Below are 24,336 nucleotides of genomic sequence, written 5' to 3' on the forward strand. Positions count from 1 at the left end.
TGGATCCATCCTATGTTATGAGGGATCTTTCCCACGCATATCCTCATGTCCAAGCTCTGTCCACATCTCTGCAAGTGTCTGCCCCTTAAAGGGTCACTTCTTGAGTGTGCACATTGGTGAGCCTGTCCACCTTTAGGAGACTGGACCTAGAGAAGTGGATTCAGAACTTGTTGGGCAGGCAGGGAATTCCCAGGCCCCAGATATCCAGAACATGGTTCTGGGTGGGCAAGTCCCTTGGGCCCAATGACTCCTTGCCCTATGTCTCCCTGCGTCTTGCCCTGTCTGAAGGCGACACCAGCCATTGTGGGAGTGCAGACTTGGATCAAGCACAGCCCCGTCAAGGAGCCCAGCCATCCAAACACTATGAACTTTGGCTGGGCGCAGTGGCTCAAGCCTGCAATCCCAGCACATTGGGAGCCCAAGGCATGTGGATCACTTGAGGTCAGGAGTTTGAGACCAGCCTGGACAACGTGGTGAAACCCAGTATCTACTAAACATGCAAAAATTAGCCGGGCATGGTGGTGCATGCCTGTAGTCCCAGCTACTCAGGAGACTGAGGCAGGAGAATTGCTTGAATCTGGGAGGCGGAGGTTGGCAAAATCATGCATCTTGGGCCATCACTATTTCTCAAGGTCACTTCCCCTCTCCTCCCTCCTCCAGCTTCTTCTTCTTCTTCTTCTTTTTTTTTTAATACCAAGATACTTGGCAGATGCCTTTATCCAGCTTCTTTTATGGGCTACCAATTGCATGAATACCAACAGCTAGCACGGGCACAAAACTGCCCCAGCAGGGCTGGGCACAGTGGCTCATGCCTGTAATACCAGCACTTTGGGAGGCCAAGGTGAATGGATTACTTGAGGTCAGGAGTTGGAGACCAGCCTGGCTAGCATGGTAAAACCACATCTCTACTAAAAATACAAAAGAAAAATAGTACTCAGGCATGGCAGTGCACACCTGTAGTCCCACCTACTCAGGAGGCTGAGGCAGGAGAATTGCTTGAACCTGGGAGGCAGAGGTTGCAGTGAGCTGAGATCACTGCACTCCAGTCTGGGTGACAGAGTGAGGCTCTGTCTCAAAAACAAAAACTAATAAAAGTGGCTATTCCTCAAGGATCTAGAACTAGAAATACCATTTGACCCAGCAATCCCATTACTAGGTATATACCCAAAGGGTTATATATCATTCTACTATAAAGACGCATGCATATTATTGTGGCACTGTTCACAATAGCAAAGACTTGGAACCAACCCAAATGCCCATCAATGATAGACTAGATAGAGAAAATATGGCACATATGCACCATGGAATACTATGCAGCCATAAAAAGGATGAGTTCATGTCCTTTGCAGGGAAATGGATAAAGCTGGAAACCATCATTCTCAGCAAACTAACACAAGAACAGAAAACCAAACACCATGTTCTCACTCATAAGTGGGAGTTGAACAATGAGAACACATGGACACAGGGAGGGGAACATCACACCAGGGCCTGTTGGGGGGTGGGAGGATAGGGGAGGGATAGCATTAGGAGAAATACCTATTGTAGATGACGGGTTGATGGGTGCAGCAAACCATCATGGCACATGTATATCTATGTAACAAACCTGCACATTCTGCACATGTGTCCCATAACTTAGTATAGTTAAAAACATAAAAATGAAAACCTCCCCCACAGCCCATGAGTGGCTGGAGTCAGCTCTGAAAGGAAGGGCCTTTCTCCCATCTTGATCTTTAAGTTTCTCCCAGGGATGTCAGTCAGTCACATTTCCCATAACAACCCCCGCCCACCTGCTTTTCTCCCTGGAGCAAGGTTTTGATTAAGGGCCGTTCATCCTCCCAAGTCCGTGACACCAGCAGGCCTGGTGGATGGGCTCCTTCCTTTCTATGCCAAAAGTCTCTGATGCCTCCTTATTTTCCACTTGGGAGAAGTGTTTCAATTCACAGGTTGGGGAGAAGGTCTTTTTTACTGGGATCCTAGTGCCAGAGCACCAGGCCCACTGGCCTGGAGAAGGTGGAAGGCAAGATCGACCCAAAAACCTGTGAACAAAGGTTGTGGGTGCAGACAGGCTGGCTCTGACAGTTGTGATTCGGCCTCTGGACTGCTGTTGGGGGAATGGGGACTTCATTGGTCCAAGGCTTGGAGTGATGGCTACAGGGACACCTCTAATGCCGATGGTCACAGTGAGAAGGCTACCCATTACTGTCATCTAATAAGTGAGGCGAGTCCAACCCTGGGGATAGAGATGTCATTTGAGAGGCTCCCCCGACCCACATCCCTACCACATCCCTAGTATTCTCCTCTTTCCAGCAGGTTAGACAAGTTTAGCCACATTTTGGATTTCAAGGTTCAAATGGAAGAAAACAAAAATTCCCCATGGCACAGTAGCCTGAGATGCTTAGATTCGCATCCAGAACCATTGTGGGAAGGGAACTCCTGGCTTCCTCCCGTCAGCACTGGCTCACCAAGCCCTGCGTGGCCAGAACCTGCCAGGTTGCCATGGATACCTGGGAGTGCTGTCCTAGCAGACAGCAAAGGCTTGCTGGGGCCAGGAGAATGTGGGGGCACCTGAACTGCTGGCAAGAAGGCCTAGAGAAACAGTCCCCCTGCTGCCCTCATTTTGATCAGACCCACTCCATCAGTCTCCTAAAATGGGGCTTTCCAAACTTTACCCGGCACAGAAATTTCCCTCTCCTCCCAACCTGGTTAAAATGCAGATGCTGGCCAGGCATGGTGGTTCACACCTGTAATCGCAGCACTTTGGGAGGCCGAGGCAGGTGGATCACTTGAGGTCAGGAGTTCAAGACCAGCCTGGCCAACATGGTGAAACACTGTCTCTACTAAAAATACAAAAATTAGCTCGGTGTGGTGGCACACGTCTGTAATCCTAACTACTCAGGAAGCTGAGGCACAAGAATCTCTTGAACCAGAAGATGGAGGTTGCAGTGAGCTGAGATCTCATTACTGCACTCCAGCCTGGGAAACAGAGTGAGACTCCTTTAAAAAAAAAAATGCAGATGGTGATTCGACAGGTCTAGGGCGGGGGCAGAGGGTGCTGAGATTCTGTTTTCCTAACCAGCTCTCAGGTGCTGCTGCTGGTCCACTGGCCACACTCTGAGTAGCTAGGACCTAAACTGAGTCCTGGTGGGTTTCAGAAACCTCAGCCAGATTCTGAAGGTGACCCATGGACCCACTGCCTTAGGCCACCACTTCCAGCCTTAACTTCAGTGGGAACCTCTAGCTTTCCTGTAGTGGAAGGACCCTCTCTCTAGTCTGTTTTTGGATCATTCACCATCAACCACTTCAAAGAAAGGAAATCAGCAGCCTGCATTTCGGGGAAACATCATTTTAAGCTGTCCTGTCCCTTCTCCAGCTCTCCAAGTTATGTAATGCGTCCTTGTTGAAAATGCTGATAATGCTATTTGGGTGGCAGGAAGCCAATTTCGGGCTACATATTGCTTTGGGTGGGGCTGGGGCTGGGGTCAGGGAAGGGGATGGGGCCTGGGGAGGGTTTAAGGAGAGAAAGGGGCCAGGCAGATGGAGAGAGGATGGGAGGGCCAGGGTGGGCAAGGCCTGGGGCTAAAGCCGATTGGTATGTCAGCAAAATCTGTCACTGGCTTTAGTGATTCGAAAGGCAGACACATTCTTTCATCTCTGTTAATCCTCATCTGATACAGAGGATTTTCCTGCCATTAAATCTGGAGAAAGAAAAATAAGCACTCAAACCTGCCCAAGCAACTATTCCTCTTCACCCCTCGCTCCCGTCCCCGCACCCCCACCTCCACTTCTCTCTCAGACCATTTTCAGCCTCTGTGGCTGCCTGACTTGGGAGATGGATGGGCTGGGGGAGTGGAGGGTTGCCTTAACGGAGCGGGACCAGGCAGACTCCCAGGACGGTAAGCAACCTTTGAGGACCATTCACTAACACTTCTCTGCAGAGGTTTCCTCTCCGTCCATTTCCTTGCTGGGTTGTGAGTGATGCCATCTGAGTTGCTGTCAGGCTGTAGCCTGATGAAGGGTTTCCTGATAGATCCATCCATTCGCGGGTAGTTTCTGATTGTCTGTCATTACTGGTTTCTCTTAGCTCAACACCTGGGTGGTTGAGGATGAAGGAATGTGAGGAAGAAAGAAAGGGAGGGCATTCAGGAGGAAGTGTAGCGGCATGGAGGGTTCTCACGGGGCCCTCCTGGGCACTGGGTGACCTGTCCTTTCTCCCCTCAGGTAGGGATCCCATGGCTGGGTGGTCCTAGGCCGCCGGGTGTATGAAGGGCCGAGGGATGCTGGTTCTGCTTCTGCATGGTGAGTTCTGCTGCTGGTGGGTGCAGGGGTGGGAAGAGGCGTGGAAGCCACAGAACTTCTACCCAAAGAGTCTTTAAGTGGGTTCTGGGACAGCTGTATCTGGACTTCTGATCAGGTTTCACTGATGGCAGGTGGTGGGGATTTTTGTTTGCCTAAAGCAAAACTCCTGAGCCGAATATATGAAATAGTCCTCTTGGTGAATTTCTTATTCTAATTTCAGATATGAATTCATTGGTGTAATAACCAAAAGCTACAGTGTTTTTTTTTCTTTTCTTTTTTTCTTGAGACAGTCTCACTGTCACCCAGGCTGGAGTGCAGTGGCATGATCTCAGCTCACTGCAACTTCCACCTCCTGCATTCCAGCAATTCTTGTGCCTCAAGCCTCCTGAGTAGCCTGGAACTATAGGCACCTGCCACCACTCCTGGCTAATTTTTTTGTATTTTTAGTAAAGACGTGGTTTTGCCATATTGCCCAGGCTGGTCTTGAACCCCTGAGCTCAGGTGACCCACCTGCCTCGGCCTCCCAAAGTGCTGGGATTATGGCGCGAGCCATTGTGTCCGGTCTACAGTGGTTTCTAATCACATTATTTTAAGTTCGTTTAGTTAAAAACAAAAGTCCCTTAAAGAAACCACCTTCCCAAAGGAAAAAGAAAAAATGAAAAATGTCTTGGAATTGTGGGATTATGGATGTTGAAGTTATTTTTCAAAGTTTCTTGCCCTGTTATGTGCACTTTAATATACCAAGAAGACTCATTATGAAATAATTTCCCCAGCTCTAGCTGTTGCAATCTGACTGAGATAACCCGAGGAAAAATCCTTTAAGTTCTTCAGTAAATGATTCCACACAAAGAATCTGTTTTCTTCTGACCTTCAAGTGAATTTAATTATTTGAGATATGATGGTCTATGTAACAGACCTCTCTGTATGCGATGCTGGTAGAGAATATATTTTACCAAATAGTTCTAAAGCAGGAGTAATGGCGTTTTCCTCCCTTTATTCCATCTCTTCAAAAACCAGAACTTGCTCTGTTCAACCAACAGACATACATTGGGTGCCTTCAATATGCTCGAGGGATATTTATGAGGGATATGATAGCATGGTCTTTGTCCTTGAGAAAATTCTTTTATAAGAGATTCAATAAATAAGCAATACAAAAATTGGAGCAAGGCACATGGAACCCTTTGATAAATAGGACAGGACTTCCTACCTGGAGGAGGCTCTAAAGAACAGAGGTTGATATTTATATAATTACTAACAGCCCTTTGGAAGGCCGAGGCGGGTGGATCACTAGGTCAAGAGATCGAGACCATCCTGGTCAACATGGTGAAACCCCGTCTCTACTAAAAATACCAAAAATTAGCTGGGCATGGTGGGGCGTGCCTGTAATCCCAGCTACTCAGGAGGCTGAGGCAGGAGAATTGCCTGAACCCAGGAGGCGGAGGTTGCGGTGAGCCAAGATCGTGCCATTGCACTCCAGCCTGGGTAACAAGAGCGAAACTCCGTCTCAAAAAAAAAAAAAAAAATTACTAACAGCCAACTTCTTTTTTTTCTCTTTTTTTTCCTTTGAGACTGAGTTTCCCTCTTGTTGCCCAGGCTGAAGTGCAATGGCGCGATCTCGGCTCAAGGCAACCTCTGCCTCCCAGGTTTAAGCGATTCTCCTGCCTCAGCCTCCTGAGTAGCTGGGATTACAGGCATGCGCCACCACACCCAGCTAATTTTTGTATTTTTAGTAGAGACGGGGTTTCTCCATGTTGGTCAGGCTGGTCTCGAACTCCCAACCTCAGGTGATCTGCCTGCCTTAGCCTCCCAATGTGCTGGGATTACAGGGGTGAGCCACCACGCCCGGCCAAAAGCCAACTTCTAGCCATTCCTCCTACCTTGAAAGGATATGAAACTTGATTGACTCATTGGGACAGAATGTTTGCTTCCAACAGCCAGTATCATTTTAAACGTGCACCAAAAGCTCTATCATTCCTCACAGAAAGCAGACAGTATTCATAGCTGCACACTGCAAAACAGGAACTGTCCCTGCTACAGAAACCCAAAATATATCCAGACTTCTTGTGACAAGATGGAGAGCTCAGCAGTGATATCATTTGCTAACAATAGATGCACTTAAAATTAATGACCATCTCCACATCCCCTGGCACTTTAATTTAAAACACACTCTAGCAAGCACAGAGAATATTTCTCTGACTGCAAGTCACAAGCAATACAGACAATATGTTCCCGAGAAGCAGGCAGGGATAGTGCCCTACCTCCATGGCCAGAAAAAAAAAATGACTAAGTGAGCCTCACAAAACAAGACCTTGGGGAAATCAGAAGTGGCTCGCAGCAGGGAAATTTGGGGCAAGAGAAATTCTCCTCTGGACACACAGTGCTCCTGGAAGTGCCCCACTTCTCAGATGCATAGGTGCAAATACCTCAACCTCCTTCCCCCATGTTAAGCCCTGGGCTCTTCCTGTTGTTCACAACACAGTATCTGAACCTCTTAACTTGCTTTAAAGGGTCTTTCACGTGTGACTTGCTCTACACTATGAGTCTTCAAAAAGGGTCAGGGATTGTGTATATGTGTTTTTTTTGTGTGTGTGGTTTTTTGTTTTGTTTTGTTTTTCTTTGAGACAGGGTGTTGCTCTGTTGCCCAGGCTGGAGTGCAGTGGCATGATCTTGACTCATTGCAATCTCTGCTCCCGGGTTCAAATGAGTCTCATGCCTCAGCCTCCTGAGTAGCTGAGGTTACAGGCATGTGCCACCACGTCCAGCTAATTTTTGTATTTTTAGTAGAGATGGGGTTTTACCATCTTGGCCAGGCTGGTCTCGAACTCCTGACCTTGTGATCTGCCCGCGTCAGCCTCCCAAAGTGCTAGGATTACAGGCATGAGCCATTGTGCCCAGCCAATCCTTTTTTTTAAAGACAGGTCTCACTCTGTCACCTAGGCTGGAGTGCAGTGGCACAGGCACAGCTCACTGCAGCCTCGACCTCCCTGGCTTAAGCAATCCTCCCACCTCAGCCTCCCAAGTAGCTAGAAACACAGGTGTGCATCACCACACCTAGCTAATTTTTGTATTTTTCATAGACGTGAGGTCTTGTCATGTTGCCCGGGCTGATCCTGAACTCCTGGGTTCGAGTGATCCTCCCACCTTTGCTTCCCAAAGTGCTGGGATCATAGGCATGAGCCACTGCTCCTGGCCTCCACACGTTCTTTGAAGGATTTGTGCCTTGATGAGGTTAAATCCTGTGAGAAGAATGGTTCATGGAACCCACACCTAGCTTGGGTCAGTGTTTTCACAGTTATCTGCAATGAGATGCATCTGTCCCCCACAGCTGTTTACACATTACAGATGAGGAAACTGAGAGACAGAGGTTGTCTGAATTCTTTTTTTTGAGACAAAGTCTCGTTCTGTCGCCCAGGCTGGAAGGCAGTGGTGCAATCTCGGCTCAATGCAACCTCCGCCTCCCAGTTTCAAGTGATTCTCCTGCCTCAGCCTCCCAAGTAGCAGGGACTACAGGCGCCTGCCACCACACCCAACTAATTTTTTGTATTTTTAGTGGAGACAGGGTTTCACCATGTTGGCCAGGCTGGTGTCAAACTCCTGACCTCAGGTGATCTGCCTGCCTCGGCCTCCCAAAGTGCTGGGATTACAGGCGTTGAGTCACCTCGCCCAGCCTGAAGTTTGTTTGTTTGTTTGTTTTTTAAAAAAAGCAGTGTGAGAGAACAGGGAGGAGAGTTAGTGTCCACGGAGTTTAATGAGAGAACTAGGTCAAGAGGCTGTGCCCTCAGGGGAGTGTTTTAAGACTGAATGTTCTGGAAAGCACTGCATGTGAATCCGGGAGTAACGACAGAGGCTGGCTGAGTAGGGACCTATCATGAGCCCAGGCCAGTCCTGCTACATTTCCCATCTTCCCCTCCCTGCCTCAGGCTGCGGGGGTGGGGGGGGGGGTGGGGAAAGCACTGAAGCCTTTTCCGATTTCCAGATAGATCCTTCCCCAAAATACCGGTACAAGAAGAGAAATTGCTAAGCAACTGCCAAATGAATTTTACCTTCTCTTTTCACAAACTGTAATCTTTATTTTTAATTTGGTAAATGTTTTTCTGGCCAAGGTATTCCCATGGAACTCAGCTCTGAATGGCCAAGGAGATTTGTTTTTGGAATGATCACTGCTGATTCCGGGAAAGACTATTTTTTCATTTGGATTCAGCAAAGCCAGGGGTGTCCTAAACAGTGTTTAATTCGATGTTATACATTTCCTGTCAATGAATGGGGAGAAGTTTCCTTTTGGTTGAGGAGTGCTGCCTGGTACTGAATTTGAGTTGTTTACTCTGTCAAGGTGAAGAGGTCACTGGCCGGGGGTGGTGGCCCATGCCTGTAATCCCAGCACTTCGGGAGGCTGAGGAGGGTGGATCACTTGAGCAGGTGATTCAAAACCAGCCTGGCCAACATGGTCAAACCCTGTCTCTACTAAAAATACAAAAATTAGCTGGGTGTGGTGGTGTGCACCAGTAGTCCCAGCTACTTGGGAGGCTGAGGCAGGAGGATCGCTTGAACCTGGGAGGCAGAGGTTGCAGTGAGCAGAGATCCCACCATTGCATCACATGGTTCTTCAGGAAAAGGAGGAGGGAGATGGTTCTAGAGAGATTCAGGGAGCCTGTCTGATTCAGAACATTGCTCAGGACTCTTGTTGCAAAGCATCTACTCTAGGTCATTGAAGCCAAGAAGGAGTTTAGTTAGGGACATTAGGTATTCCCAGGCTTCCTACTAGAGGCCACCCTGCCCAGGGCAATGCCTAAACCAGGAAGTCAGCAGCTCCAGCAAAAACCCTGTGGCCACTGCCATTGGTGGCCATACCTGGCAGTGCCAGGGAATCATGTTGAGTACTGGGTGCCAGAAATGCAAGCCTAAAAGCCTCTGCCACCATTCTGGCCAGACGATGGTTTCTGCCTGCTGCCTACTTCTGAATCCAAGTCTCACTGGGTGTCACATGCCTGAGCCCTAACTAGAAGGGGAGTTGAGAAAGAGTTTCCAGCTTCCATGTTGAGGAGGCAGGACTTATGATGTTGGAAATTCCCTAAATGTGGAAAGAATGCTTAAAAGGTGCTGGGGAGCCAGAAAAGATGTCAGATGTCAACTACAATCAGAGATGGTTTGCTTGCAAGGAACAGAAATCTACTTGTCCACAAAGGTGTCTTTAGTGAATTTCCGAAATGGAACCAGAGAAATGCCATAGAAACAGCTCTAGTAGGGTCTCATGGGAACTAGAGGGCTGGCCAGCAGCTTCCTGTTCTCAGTCGGCTTTGTGAGCTCCATCTCTGTGATTCTCACATCAGATCGATTCCTCTCTCTGCTTGTGCTATGGTCTGAATGTTTGTGACCCCATTCCCCATCCAGTTCATATATTGAACCCAACTCCCCAAGACGATGGTATCAGGAGGTGGGGCCTTTAGGAGGCCATCAGGTCCTGAGAGTGGAGCCCTCATGAATGGAATTAGCGCCCTCATAAAAGAGTCCTCAGAGAGCTCCCATGCCCCTTCCACCATGTGAGGACACAGTGAGAAGACAGCTGTCTATGAACCAAGAAATAGGCCCTTGGCAGACACAGAATCTACCTCAATCTTGGATTTCCCAGCCTCCAGAACTGTGAGAAATCAATTTCTGTTGTTTGTAAGCCACCCAGTCTATGGTAGAGTGTTATGGCAGCCTGAACTGATTAAAACAGTACACCAGCTTCCTCACCTTGCCTTTGGCTCCTGCTCCCCCATAACTTTGACCTGCACATGGCTTTGGTACAAAGCCCAGCCCCAAGCCAGACAGGTTGATGCTCACATGACCTTACTTACTGACCAGTCATTCAGTGCCTATTCCATTTTCACAAAGAAGGAAAGAATCTGATTAGCTCTGTTTAGGTCAAAGTGTTCATCTGCAAACAGCTGTGGCTGGGAGGCGGCGGCAGAGACACACGGAGCTCTGAGTGGGGTATTTTTTTCTTTCTTTTTTTTTTTTTGAGACGGAGTTTCGCTCTTGTTACCCAGGCTGGAGTGCAATGGCACAATCTCGGCTCACCGCAACCTCCGCCTCCTGGGTTCAGGCAATTCTCCTGCCTCAGCCTCCTGAGTAGCTGGGATTACAGGCACGCGCCACCGTGCCCAGCTAATTTTTGGTATTTTTAGTAGAGACGGGGTTTCACCATGTTGACCAGGATGGTCTCGATCTCTTGACCTGGTGATCCACCCGCCTCAGCCTTCCAAAGTGCTGGGATTACAGGCGTGAGCCACCGCGCCCGGCGGGGTGTTTTTTTCTTAGAGGCAGTGGTTGGTAACACCTGCTGTCAAACCAGGGAAAATGAAAGCTACAACGGCTCTCAAAGACCAGGAAGTGTAGTGTCTTAGTCTATTTTGTGCTGCTATTACTAGAGACTGGACAATTTATAAAGAACAGATATTTATTTCTTACAGTTCTGGAGGTTGGGAAGTTCAAGACCGAGGGGCTCACATCAAGGGAAGGTCTTCGTGCAGCCGTCCCACGGCAGAAGGTGGAAGTGTGAGAGAGCAAGATGGGGCTGAACTTGCTTTTATAACAAATCTCCTTTTGCAATAATGATACATTCATGAGAGCAGAGGCCTCACGACCTAACCGCCTCTTAAAGGGCCCACCTCTCAACACTGTTGCAGTGGGGTTTAAGTCTCCAATATGTGAACTTCGGAGGACATGTTCAAACTATAGTATGTAGTTTCTTCAGTTTATAGTTAAAGCAATAAAAGTGCAGAAGGCCTAGGTGTGTGGGGTGGGAGATAGTACAGTATAGTGAAAAACAAAGGTTGGCATCATTTAACCACTCTGAACCTCAGTTTCCTCCTTCATGAGAAGAGAAGAATGATCCTTACCTTGCATGGCTGTCATATTAAATGGACTAATGTCTATAGCAAGCTTAGCCCTAAGCAAATTCTTTTTTTGAGACACAGTCTCACTCAATTACCTAGGCTGGAGTGCAGTGGCACAATCTTGGCTCACTGCAGCCTCTGCCTCCCAGGTTCAAGTGATTCTCCTGCCTCAGCGCCACCCCCGCCCCCACTGCCTCACCCTGCAAGTAGCTGGGACTAAGGTGCACACCACCATCCCCAGCTAATTTTTGTATTTTTAGTAGAGATGGGGTTTCACCATGTTGACCAGGCTGGTCTTGAATCCTGACCTCATGATCTGCCCACCTTGGCCTCCCGAAGTGCTGGGATTACAGGCGTGAGCCACTGTGCTCTGCCAAGCATTTTTTCATGTTTGTTGGCCATTTGTATAGCTTCTTTTGAGAACTTTCCAATAGTCATTCCTTTTGATTGCTGAGTAGTATTCCATTATATGGCTATATCATCATTTTTTTGCCCATTCAATTCCTGATGGACATTTGCATTGTTTCCAGTTTTGGGCCATTAAGAATAAAGCTGCCAAAGTCTTTGTGTAGACATATGCTTTTATTTCCCTAGGCGTAGAATGGCTGGATTATAAGGTAGGCATTTGTTTGACTTTTAAAGAAACAACCTCATTGTTTCCAATGGGGAAGTCCTGTTTTCAATTCTACTGGCCTTATAAGAGAGTCCCAACTGTTCCACATGTTCTCCAACACTTGGCACCTGTTCTCGTCCCTTCAGGCTACTGTGTCAAAGTTCCATAAACTGAGTGGCTTATAAGCAACAGAAATTTTTATTAACACAATTCTGGAGGCTGAAAGTCCAAGATTGGGGTGCCAGCATAGTTGGGTTCTGGTGACGGCTCTTTTCCGGCTGCAGACTGCTGTCTTCTCACAGCATGGCCAGTCTTTCTAATGCTAGTCATTCTAATAGGTGGCCACTTTAATTTGCATCTCCCTAACAACCAATGATGTTGAGCATCTTTTAATGTGCTTATTTATCTTCCATCTTTTTTGGTGAAATGTTTCTTCAAATGTTTTACCCATTTATTAATTGGATTGTTTATTTTCTTACTGACTTTTGGGAGTTATTTATATATTTTCTTTCTTTCTTTTTTTTCTGAGACAGAGTCTTGCTCTGTCCTCCAGGCTGGAGTGCAGTGGTTCGATCTCAGTTCACTGCAGCCTCCGCCTACCGGGTTCAAACAGTTCTCTTGCCTCAGCCTCCTGAGTAGCTAGGATTACAGGCATGTGCTACCACGTCTGGCTAATTTTTGTATTTTTAGTAGAGATGGGGTTTCCCCATGTTGGCCAGGCTGGTCTCGAACTCCTGACCTCATGACCTGCCCGCCTTAGCCTCCCAAAGTGCTGGGATTACAGGTGTGAGCCACTGCACCCTGCCAGGAGTTCTTTATATATTTTAGATACAAGTCTTTAATGAGATATGTGACTTACAAATATTTTCTCACAGTCTATTGCCCATATTTTCATTCACTTTGCAGTGTGTTTCAAAGAGCAGAAGTTGGCTGGGCACAGTAAACTGGTTGGAGGAGGCAGAAGTTGCCGTAAGCCGAGATTGTGCCATTGCTTGGGCAACAAGAGTGAAACTCCGTCTCAAGAAAAAAAAAAGAAAGAAAGAAAAAAAAGAAAGAGCAGAAGTCTAATGATGTTAGACATTTTGATGAAGTCTAATTTATTATTATTTGACATTTTATGGTTATTGCTTTTTCTTCTCTTTTTTTGTCCCAAGAAGTCTTTACCTACCTCTAAGTAACAAAGATACTCTCCTGTGTCATCTCCACGAAGCTTTATAAGTTTTAGCTTTTACATTTAGGTTCACGGTCCATATAAAATGAATGTTGTGTGGTATGATGTAGGTGTTGAGATTCTTTTCACTTTCCAGGGATTATTCTATGCATCCTTATCATGGTCTACCTTGAATGAATCTTACACTTCTTCAACTATAATATAAGATCCTTAAGAGAGTACAATTAAATTCCCCTCCCTTCTCATCCTTCATGTAATCGTTATCATAGTTTTCATTTACATGTTATAAACTCCACAGTACATTGTTATTTTGGCTTTAAATAGTCACTTGTCTTTTAAGCAATTAAGGTGAGAAAATAGTAGTCTTTTATATATTTAGTAACATACTTACCATTTCCATTGCTCTTTATTCCTTCCTGTAGACCTAATTTTCATCTAGCATTTTCCTTCAGACTGAAGAATGTCTTCATTTCTTGTGCAGAAGATCTGCTGGAGATGAATTTTCTCAGATTTTGTTTACCTGAAAGTATCTCTACTGCCCTTTGTTTCTGAAGATATTTTCACTGGAGAGAGAGAGAATTCTAGGTTGCCAGATTTTGCTTTTCATTTAGCATTTAAAGATATCATTCTATTGTCTTATGGCGTCCACTGTTCATGAGAAGCCAGTCATTGTCTTAGTCCATTCAGGCTGGTATAACAAAAATACCATGAATTCGGTGGGTTATAAACAACAGGGACTTCTTTCTCTCACTTCTGGACACTGGGAAGTCCAAGATCCAGGCACCATCAGGTTTGGTGTCTGGTGAAGGCCCATTCTGCAGGTCCCTTCGCTTTGTGTCCTCACGTGACAGAAAGGGAAGGAAGCTCTCTGAGGTCTCTTTATAAGGGCACTAATCCCATTTTTTTTTTTTTTAAAGAAAAGGTCTGGCTCTGTGGCCCAGGCAGGAATGCAGTGGTGTGATCTCCATTCACTGCATCCTCTGTCTCTTGGGCTTAAGTGATCCTCCCACCACAGCCTCCCAAGTAGCTAGGACTGCAGGCACGTGCCACCACACATAGCTAAGTTTTGTATTCTTTGGTAGAAGACAGGATTTCGCCATGTTGCCCAGACTGATCTCAAACTCCTGGGCTCAAGTGATCCACCCACCTTGGCCTCCCAAAGTGCTAGGATTACAGGCCTGAGCCACTGCGCCTGGGCACTAATCCCATTATTATTTACTCTCATGACGTAAGCACCTCTCAAAGTCTCCACCTCCTAATACCATCACCTTGGGGGTTAGGATTTCAACATGTAAATTTGGAAGTTGGACACAAATATTCAGACCATAACTGTGATTATCTTTTACTATTTTTTATTCTATGTAATATAACTTTTTGTTTTGGATACTTTTAAGAAGTTTCTATCTTTGGTTCTCAGCAGTTTGGCTACAATGTGCTGTATGTGCGTGTCTATGTGTTTTATGTTACTTGGGGCTTGCTAAGCTGCTTGTTTTCATCAAATTTTGGAAACTGTCATCAATTATCTTCTGGCCATATTCTCTATCTTCTATCCTCTGGGACTCCACATACATGTATATTAGTCTAATTGCTTGAAATTGTTCCACAGTTCATTGAGGCTTTGATAATTTTTCCCCAGTCTTTTTCTTTTTCTCTCTGTGCTTCACTTTGGTTAATAACTATTGACTTCCCTTCAAGTTTATAAAGATTTTCTTCTGCAGTGTCTAATGTGCTATTTATCTTGTTCAATTTTTTTTTTTTGAGACGGAGTTTCGCTCTTGTTACCCAGGCTGGAGTGCAATGGCACAATCTCGGCTCACCGCAACCTCCGCCTCCTGGGTTCAGGCAATTCTCCTGCCTCAGCCTCCTGAGTAGCTGGGATTACAGGCACACGCCACCATGCCCAGCTAATTTTTTGTATTTTTAGTAGAGACGGGGTTTCACCATGTTGACCAGGATGGTCTTGATCTCTTGACCTTGTGATCCACCCGCCTCAGCCTCCCAAAGTGCTGGGATTACAGGCGTGAGCCACCGCACCCGGCCCGTTCAATTATTTTTAAAATTTCAGCTATCGTATTATTTCAGTACTAAAATTTCCACTGGGTTCGTTTTTAGAGTTTCCATACCTCTTCTAAAATTCAGATTCCCCATGTCTTTGCCCATGATACCCATCTTTTCCTGTAACTTCCTTAACATATTTACAGTGAATCTTTGCTTGGTAATTCCAACATGTGGGTTGTCTGTGAATCTGGTTCTGCTGTTTTTTCTTCTTGATAAGTGTCATGTTTTGCTGCTTCTTCACATGTCTAGTAGTAGTTGGTTGTACGCTGGATACTGTGGATGGCAGTGGTAGAAACTCTGGATTCTCTTGTCTTCTGCTGAAGAGTTAAATTACTGGCAGATCACCTTGTTACCCAAAAGGCTTGGTTTCAGGCTTTTTAATGGTAGGCCTATTTGAGTTTTACCCTTAGTCCTGGGAAATGGTCTTCACTTCTGAGGCATAGTGCTTTGGGGTTTCAGTGGAAAGCTCAAGGTATTTGGCAAGCTCCTCTAATTTGGCAGACCTTGAACTTTTTTTTATTTTAGACAGAGTCTTGCTCTGTGGCCCAGGCTGGAGTGCAGTGGTGGATCTCAGCTCACTGCAACCTCTGCCTATAATCCCCTACCCCCAGCTACTCTGCCTCCTGAATAGCTGGGACTGCAGGTGTCACCACACCCAGCTAATGTTTTTGTATTTTTAGTAGAGATGGGGTTTTGCCATGTTAGCTAGGCTGGTCTCGAACTCCTGACCTCAAGTGATCCACCAGCCTTGCTCTCCCAAAGTGCTGGGATTAGAGGTGTGAGCCACTGTGCCTGGACTGGACCTTGACCTCTTAAACTCCCCCCTGTCACTGGGCAGTTGCTGAAATCTGTTTAGGTCTCTTGGTGTTTGGTGTTTAGTTCTTGTTTTCCCCTTGGGCTCCTTGGAGTCATCCCACACATATGCCCTTCAGGACTCAGCCAAGGACATAAGGGGAACCTGTATACTAACTTTGTGGCTCCTCTTTTGAGACTCACTCTTTTCCATGTTTTCCTTCCTCAATTTCCAGCCACTGTGGCGACTATAAATGCTGACCTCTAAGTTGTCAACTTGCTTTCTGCTTGAGTTCCGCTCCCCATGTACTGTGTGGACTTGAAAATGCCCTGAGAGAGCCAGGCACAGATGCTCATGCCTGTGATCCCAGCACTTTGGGAGGCCGAGGCAGGAGGATCTCTTGAGGTCAGGAGTTTAAGACCAGCCTAGGAAACATAGTAAAACCTTGTCTCTACAAAAAATTATCTGGGCATGGTGGTACATACATGTAGTCTCAGCTACTTGGGAGGCTGAGGTGGGAGGGTTACCTAAACCCAAGGAGGTCAAGGCTGCAGTGAACCGAGATTGTACCACTGTACTCCAGCCTGGGCAACAGAGAGAAGAGACCCTGTCTCACCAAAAAGAAAAAAAAAAAAAAAATATATATATATATATATATATATCCTAAGAGAAAAATCAGTTAGCTACACCTCTTACCTAGTTTGTATCTCTTCCAGGGTTGCATTGACTCTGATTGCTTGTTTTGGTTGTTCTCTGGTGCTTTAAAACAATTTTTTTTTTTTAAACAGAGTTCTACTCTTGCAGCCTAGGCTGGAGTGCAATGGCACAATCTCAGCTCACTGCAACCTCTGCCTCCTGGGTTCAAGCAATTTTCCTGCCTCAGCCTCCTGCGTAGTTGGGATTACAGGCATGTGCCACCATGCCTGGCTATTTTTTTTTTTTTTTTTTTTTGTAGTTTTAGTAGAGACAGGGTTTCGCCATGTTGGCCAGACTGGTCTTGAACTCCTGACCTTAAGTGATCTGCTCGCCTTGGCCTCCCAAAGTGCTGGGATTACAAGCATGAGCCACCATGCCTGGCTAAAACAATTTAAAAAAAATTTGTCCAGAGTCTACCATAGCTAGCAGCGACTCTGCCATGATCACAGTAGAACTCATCCACATATATTATTCTTAAAATAATTTTTTTTGGTACCTTGCTTTTCTGGCCCACTAAACATTACTTAGTGTTCATACCAGATAAGCCAATATAGTTTTGCTGTCAGTTCTGAGAATTTACTTGACTTAATTTATTATTTTAGAGGGAGACAAGCTCTTGCTCTGTTGCCCAGGCTGATGTTCCGTGGTCCAATCATAGCTCACTGTAATCTCGAACTCCTGGGCTCAGTAATCCTCCTGCCTCAGCCTCCTGAGCAGCGGGGCTACAGGTGCACACCACTGTGCATGGCTAATTTTTCTATTTTTTGTAGAGATGGAGGTCTCACTATATTGCCCAGGCTGGTCTGGAACTCCTGGGCTCAAGCGATCCTTCTGCCTCAGCCTCACAAAGTGCTGGGATTATAGGTATGAGCCACTGCACCTGGCCTTGGCTTAATTTAAATGTCACTAAATAATCCAGTCAATTAGTTATTGCTCTTAATGGCTATCAAAGTTTCAGAGGCTAAAAATAGGTCTCTAATAGTGACAGTTTCTTGAGTGTTTAATTAAGGTTTAAACTCTGATCTATTTTTTGAAATAGGTACTATATCCACATGGTTCAAAGTTTAAAAGGCTAAAAGGGATGTACGTTGAAAAGCTTCACTTTCATTCTTCTCGTATATGTTTTTTGAACGTATGCAGCTACGTTTCTGATCTCTTGCATTATACAAATTGGTTGTATCCTGTTGTAATCCTAGGAGTTCCTTGACTAATATATATATATATATTTGAGACAGAGTCTAGCTCTGTGGCCCAGGCTGGAGTGCAGTGGTGTGATCTCAGCTCACTGCAACCTCCACCTCCTGGGTTCAAGCGATTCTCATGCCTCAGCCTCCCAAGTAGCTGTGATTACAGGCATGCACCACCACATGTGGCTAATTTTTGTATTTTTAGTAGAGATGGGGTTTTACCATGTTGGCCAGGCTAGTCTTGAACCTCTGACCTCTAGTGATCTGCCCACCTCAGCCTCCCAAAGTGCTGGGATTGCAGGCATGAGCCACCATGCCTGGCCAACAAACAGTTTTTAAAATAAATGGAGGAATCCTTACAGAGGAAGGCATCATTTAATTCTACAAACATTTATTGAGTCATTCAGTGTGCCTGGAACAATGCTGGCTATTGCGGGGTATAAACATGAGCCAAATGATTGAGAGTGTACTTTTCTTAATTAGAAAGGAGAAGAGAGTAGAATGAAGGACTATTTGTAAGGAAACCTGATGCCTTCTACTTGACCTAGTTGGAAGGGTTGATAGAAAAAGGTTCCGCCTCTTTCCAGCTGAGGCCTGGAGTTGGGGTTATATTCTTGGCCCTGTCTCCCTAACAGCCCAGCAGCAGCACTCTTTGCAGCCAGGCTCAGCATAGAGCCCAAGAACCTGGCTGGAAGCTGGTGTCTATCTCACAGTTTTCAGGGAGATGGAAAAGCTAAGTCAAGCATCCTCAACATCAAACTGAGGGGCTGCTCGAAGACCTGAGTGCTCTTCAGCTTCATCTGAGAGGGCTGAATCCACTTCTCAGCTGCTTAGAAAACATGGAGTGTCCATAACAGATGACGTGAAAAGACACTGGAACCCAAGCAGAGCGACAGAGGCGGCACCAAGCATATTATACACATCCCTTTTGGGGCCTTCAGGTTTCTGCAAGAACTTGGATAGGCAAGGCCAGGTAATGTGTACAGAATGGGAGGAAGTGAACGGCAGGCCAGGGGTGTTTGCTAGGAATTCAGGAGTACTGATGAGGAGGGGTAGAAATTAGGAATTAGTGGGCATATTTACATCTGGGTACCATTTGTTTCCCTGCAGGAATTTCAGATAGAGCTGCCCCTGGCCATGAAATAAACATTGTGCATCTACCATGCTGCCTTTTCCACTGGTCCTCAAGATTGGGCTTGGGGCCTCTGGCTTCCACAGGGTACAGACCACGACATTGTACTTTTTTTTTTGAGATGGAGTCTCACTCTGTCACCCAGGCTAGAGTGTAGTGGTATGATCTCAGCTCACTGCAACCTCTACCGCTCAGGTTCAAGCAATTCTCTGGCCTCAGCCTCCTGAGTAGCTAGGATTACAGGTGTGCACCACCACGCCCAGCTAATTTTTGTACTTTTAATAGACACAGCGTTTCACCATGTTGGCCAGGCTGGTCTCGAACACCTAACCTCAGGTGATCCACCTGCTACGGCTACCCAAAGTGCTGGGATTACAGGTGTGAGCCACCCTGCCCAGCCTCATGACATTCTACTTTGCTGGAGGTGGCAAGCCTACTAGTGGGCTTTTGAAGTCTCTATCTGGTCTTCCATTCAAATGCTCAGAATGAAAGTAATATAAGCAACTTACTCTTCTGTGATGATTTTAAAAAGTTTCTAGCAGGCAAGGGCTGGTGAATGGAACTTAACTGTAGAATGTCTATAATTAATTCTTTTGAGATGTATGAGAAAGAAGGTCATTGATTTTATTTAGTATGCCATCCTTTTGGCTAAATTTTAGTGACTGTTAAAAACAGAAATTGACTGATAGGCTTTTCTTTCATTCCAATCTCTGGCTCCCTAATTATCCCTTCTCCTTGAGGCATAATTTACTCAGTGGGGGTGCTCAGGAATTATTCTTCTGGTGAGAGGGACTACAGTAGCAGCAACAGAAATGTAACACAAGCCACATGTTTAAAAATTCTGAGTAGTCACATTAGAAAAGGTAAAAATAAAAAGTTAACATTATTTTAATATTTTATTTAACCCAATAAATCTAAAATACCATTGTAACATGTAATCAGTATAAAAATCATTGATGCAGTTGGGCATGGTGGCTCATGCCTGTAATCCCAGCAATTTGGGAGGCTGAGGCAGGTGGACCACCTGAGGTCAGGAGTTCGAGATCAGCCTGGCCAACATGGTGAAACCCTGTCTCTACTAAAAATACAAAAATTAGCCAGGCATGGTGGCACATGCCTGTAATCCCAGCTCTTCGGGAGGCTGAGGCAGAAGAATCGCTTGAATCCAGGAGGCAGAGGTTGCAGTAAGCCAAGATCACACCACTGCACTCCAGCCTGGGCAACATAGGGAGACTCTGTCTCGAAAAAAAAAATCATTGATGCAGTATTTTACTCTTTTTTTGTATTAAGTGTTTGAGATCTGGTGTGTCTTAGCACATTTCAATTTGGGTTGGCCACATTTCAAATGCTTAGTAGCCCATGGGGCTACTGGCTACTGTATTTGGCAGCACAGGTCTAGAGAGTAGGCTACAGTGATGCCCTCGGAGATCCCCCTAAGCCTGCAGACAACAAACCCTTAAGTCTGCATTCTAGTGTTCCCGGACCAAACTGAGGGCAGGGCTGCTATTTCTCATGGCCCAATAACGAGATGCAGATGAACTAGGAAAAGAGGGAGTTATTATTTCTGTAACTGGTTACAGGGAGGCCTGGAAATTATCTACAGGCTAACTCAAAATTACAAAGTTTTCCAGAGCTTATAATTTTTTTTGTTCCCCAGGCTGGAGTGCAATGGCATTATCCCAGCCCACTGCAACCTCTGCCTCCCGAGTTCAAGCAATTCTCCTGCCTCAGCCTCCTGAGTAGCTGGGATTACCCACCACCACGCCTGGCTAATTTTTGTTTTTTTAATAGAGACGAGGTTTTGGCATGTTGGCCAGGCTGGTCTTGAACTCCTGATCTCAGGTGAAATGCTCACCTCGGCCTCTCAAAGTGCTGGGATTACAGTCGTGAGTCACTGTGCCTGGCCCAGAATTTATATACTTTCTATGCTATATGTCTACATGTAAGTGTGCATTCATCTAAAGACATAAGTGAATAACTTCTTCTAATCTATAACTAAAATCTGAGTTTTGAAGACCTTCCTCTGGAGCCTCAATAAATTGACTTAATCTAGATGGGCCCAGGTGCCAGGGTGATTACCCATACCTTGTCTCCTGCTAAATCATGGAGGTTTGGGGAGTTTCTTCAGACCCCCAATCAACTTGTTTGTGGAGGTCTGGGGAGTTTAGATCCCCAGTAAAACTTGTTTAATCCTAAATGGGTCCTGTTAAGAATTGCTTCATTATCTTGTCATGCTATAAGGCCAAGGAAAGGCCTGGGCAAAACTCCTGTTGGGCTTTTGTTACCTTCCAGCCTTTGTATAAGGGCACTGGCTCTTTTGCCTTTTAATATTTATTTATTTTTTAGATTGAGTATTGCTCTGTCGCCCAGACTGGAGTGCAGTGGTGTGATCTCAGCTCACTGCAAGCTCCGCCTCCCGGGTTCAAGTGATTCTCATGCCTCAGCCTCCCGAGTAGCTGGGATTACCGGTGTCCACCACCACACCTGGCTAATTTTTGTATTTTTAGCAGAGACAGGGTTTCACCATGTTACCCAGGCTAGTGTGAACTCCTGAGCTCAGGTGATCCGCCCGCCTCAGCCTCCCAAAGTGCTGGGATTACAGGCGTCAGCCACTGGGACCCCGCCAGCTTTTAATATTTAACTATTTAGTCATTGCTGAAACAGTTGTTATGGAGGCCTGCGTGAGTGACAGCTGGCCTGCCACACTAGAAGCACACAAGTCGGGGGTACAGGCAGGAGGGAGTTTAGAATGGGGTCAGCTGCAGGGATTGCAGCTGAGTTTTGCTGATTAAGGTAACTGGAAAGCAAAGAAGCGGGTGTCTTAGGTGAATAAACCCGTGTGAGGCCACGGAAGTGGGAAGAGGCCATGTGCAGGACACAGGATAACTCGGTGGAGGGCCTGCATCCTGCTGCCCAGGCAGGCAAGATTTTTCCTGGGGTGACCTTTGGCTGACTGTTTTTCCTTTTTTCTCTTTTTTCCTCCTTCTCAACACCTACCCCGCCCCCCATCCCCACGCCACCCCGTCCCCGTAGCGGTGGTCCTTGGCCTGCCCAGCGCCCAGGCCATGGGGGCCTGCGCGCGCGCCTGCCCGTCCGCCTGCGCCTGCAGCACCATGGAGCGCGGCTGCTCCGTGCGTTGCGACCGCGCCGGCCTCCTGCGGGTGCCGGCCGAGTTCCCGTGCGAAGCGGTCTCCATTGACCTGGACCGGAACGGCCTGCGCTTCCTGGGCGAGCGGGCCTTTGGCACACTGCCGTCCCTGCGCCGCCTGTCGCTGCGCCACAACAACCTGTCCTTCATCACGCCCGGCGCCTTCAAGGGTCTGCCACGTCTGGCCGAGCTGCGCCTGGCGCACAACGGAGATCTGCGCTACCTGCACGCGCGCACCTTCGTGGCGCTCAGCCGCCTGCGCCGCCTGGACTTGGCCGCCTGCCGCCTCTTCAGCGTGCCCGAGCGCCTCCTGGCCGAGCTGCCGGCCCTGCGCGAGCTCTCGGCCTTTGACAACTTGTTCCGCCGCGTGCCAGGCGCGCTGCGCGGCCTGACCAACCTGACGCACGCGCACCTGGAACGCGGCCGCATCGAGGCGGTCGCCTCCAGCTCGCTGCAGGGCCTGCGTCGCCTGCGCTCGCTCAGCCTGCAGGCCAACCGCGTCCGCGTCGTGCACGCCGGCGCCTTCAGGGACTGCAGCGTCCTGGAGCACCTGCTGCTCAATGACAATTTGCTGGCTGAACTCCCGGCTGATGCCTTCGGCGGCCTGCGGCGCCTGCACACGCTCAACCTGGGTGGCAACGCGCTGGACCACGTGGCGCGCGCCTGGTTCGCTGACCTGGTGGAGCTTGAGCTGCTCTACCTAGATCGCAACAGCATCGCCTTCGTGGAGGAGGGCGCCTTCCAGAACCTCTCAGGCCTCCTTGCCCTGCACCTCAACGGCAACCGCCTCACCGTGCTCGCCTGGGCCGCTTTCCAGCCTGGCTTCTTCTTGGGCCGCCTCTTCCTCTTCCGTAACCCGTGGTGCTGCGACTGCCGCCTGGAGTGGCTGCGGGACTGGATGGAGGGCTCCGGGCGTGTCACTGACGTGCCATGCACCTCCCCGGGCTCCGTGGCAGGTCTGGACCTCAGCCAGGTGGCCTTCGGGCGCTCCTCCGATGGCGTCTGTGTGGACCCCAAGGAGCTGAACCTCACCACGTCCAGTCCAGGTCCGTCCCCAGAACCAGCGGCCACCACCGTGAGCAGGTTCAGCAGCCTCCTCTCCAAGCTGCTGGCCCCTAGGGTCCCGGTGGAAGAGATGGCCAACACCACTGGGGGGCTGGCCAACGCCTCCCTGTCCGACAGCCTCTCCTTCGGTGGGGTGGGAGGAGTGGGCAGGCAGCCCGGGTTTCTCCTCGCTTCTTGTCTCCTGCTCAGCGTGGTCCAGCACACAGCGTGGTCCAGCACGTAGTGTTTTGCCTACAGACGGACTGACCTGGCCAGAGGGGGAAAGTTTGCTTAACTAGGCTTGAGGGTGTTTGTGGTAAGGGAGAGGGATGGGGGGCAGAGATGAAAATCCCAGTGGAGGATGGTAGGAGCAGATTGCCTCCAGAGATGGCCCCAGGGAGAACACAGGGACGTGCCACTCGAGAGGGGAGGATGGTATGGATTTCTGCTCTTGTCACATGGGCATCCACTGGAAAAGAGAAGCAAGAATGAACATGGGACTTCAAGTGAGAAGACTAGGAATCCGAAGCTTCTAGGGCTTCATACCCTCTCCCCTTCCCTTCCCCCATCTTCCAGGGAACAGTGCCTGCAAGGCCTGAATTAGAGAGACATCCATTTGCTAAGTAGTTAAGAGCTGGGCCAATTCTCCTGGCGGGGTAACTCTTTATACTCAAGTCCTTTGTTTTCGACCACAATCCTCCTCCTCCTCCCCAGGGGCCTGGGGACACTAGGATTCAGGAAGGTGGGCAGGACATGAGAGAAGGGAGATGGGAGGGAGACTTAAGACAAGGGGCGGCGGTGGTTCCTGGGGTCTGAGATGTACGAGGAGGTGTTTAAAACAAAGATCCAATTCATTTACTCCACAGTTATTCCCAGGGGTGGCCCCAGCCACAAAGGAACTTTAGGGGAAGGGTAGGGGAAAAGGGGCAGCAGGGGGTGTTTGTGGACAAATACATTTGTAAAATCCGAGGATTAAAAAAAAAAAAAAGGTTAAACCGGTTTCTCTAGTGCTGGACTTTTCAGAGTCTTTCATATGCTAACATGTATTGTGAATCTCCCTGGAGGCCACACAATCCTTTTTTCTTAGGGTTTTGTGGGAAGAATGTCCGGAAGACACAGGGAGCGGGGCAGGGAGGCTCCAGCTTGGATGATTCCATTAGGTGTGGAAATCATTATGGGCTGCACACTTCAGGGCTGACTAATGGCCAAGAGGGAAGGAGGCAGCCAGTAGCTGGGAAAGGGGATTTAGAGCTTTCTCAGGTTGGGGGTTGGCCAACTGTATTCCCCCTGACTGCAAGGGCAAAGGCCAGCCAGGCCTGC

General features: G+C 47.7%; 1 protein-coding gene across 1 annotated transcript; it reads left to right on the forward strand.

The window, feature by feature from the left end:
• Positions 1–3,719: 3,719 nt before the first annotated feature.
• Positions 3,720–24,011, forward strand: NYX (nyctalopin). Its single transcript, XM_054251008.2, has 2 exons — positions 3,720–4,296; positions 21,858–24,011. The coding sequence occupies exons 1-2, from the start codon at positions 4,260–4,262 to the stop codon at positions 23,258–23,260; spliced, it is 1,440 nt and encodes a 479-aa protein (XP_054106983.1). The 5' UTR covers positions 3,720–4,259; the 3' UTR covers positions 23,261–24,011.
• Positions 24,012–24,336: the final 325 nt, after the last annotated feature.

This window comes from Callithrix jacchus, chromosome X, assembly GCF_049354715.1.
Source record: "Callithrix jacchus isolate 240 chromosome X, calJac240_pri, whole genome shotgun sequence".
Classification (NCBI taxonomy): domain Eukaryota; kingdom Metazoa; phylum Chordata; class Mammalia; order Primates; family Cebidae; genus Callithrix; species Callithrix jacchus.

Bases quoted from the DNA above. Each gene is read 5' to 3' on its own strand.
- NYX (XM_054251008.2), top strand. From the start codon at position 4,260: ATGAAGGGCCGAGGGATGCTGGTTCTGCTTCTGCATG. The intron at 4,297-21,857 runs GTGAGTTCTGCT...CCGTCCCCGTAG, and splicing joins GCTGGTTCTGCTTCTGCATG to CGGTGGTCCTTGGCCTGCCC.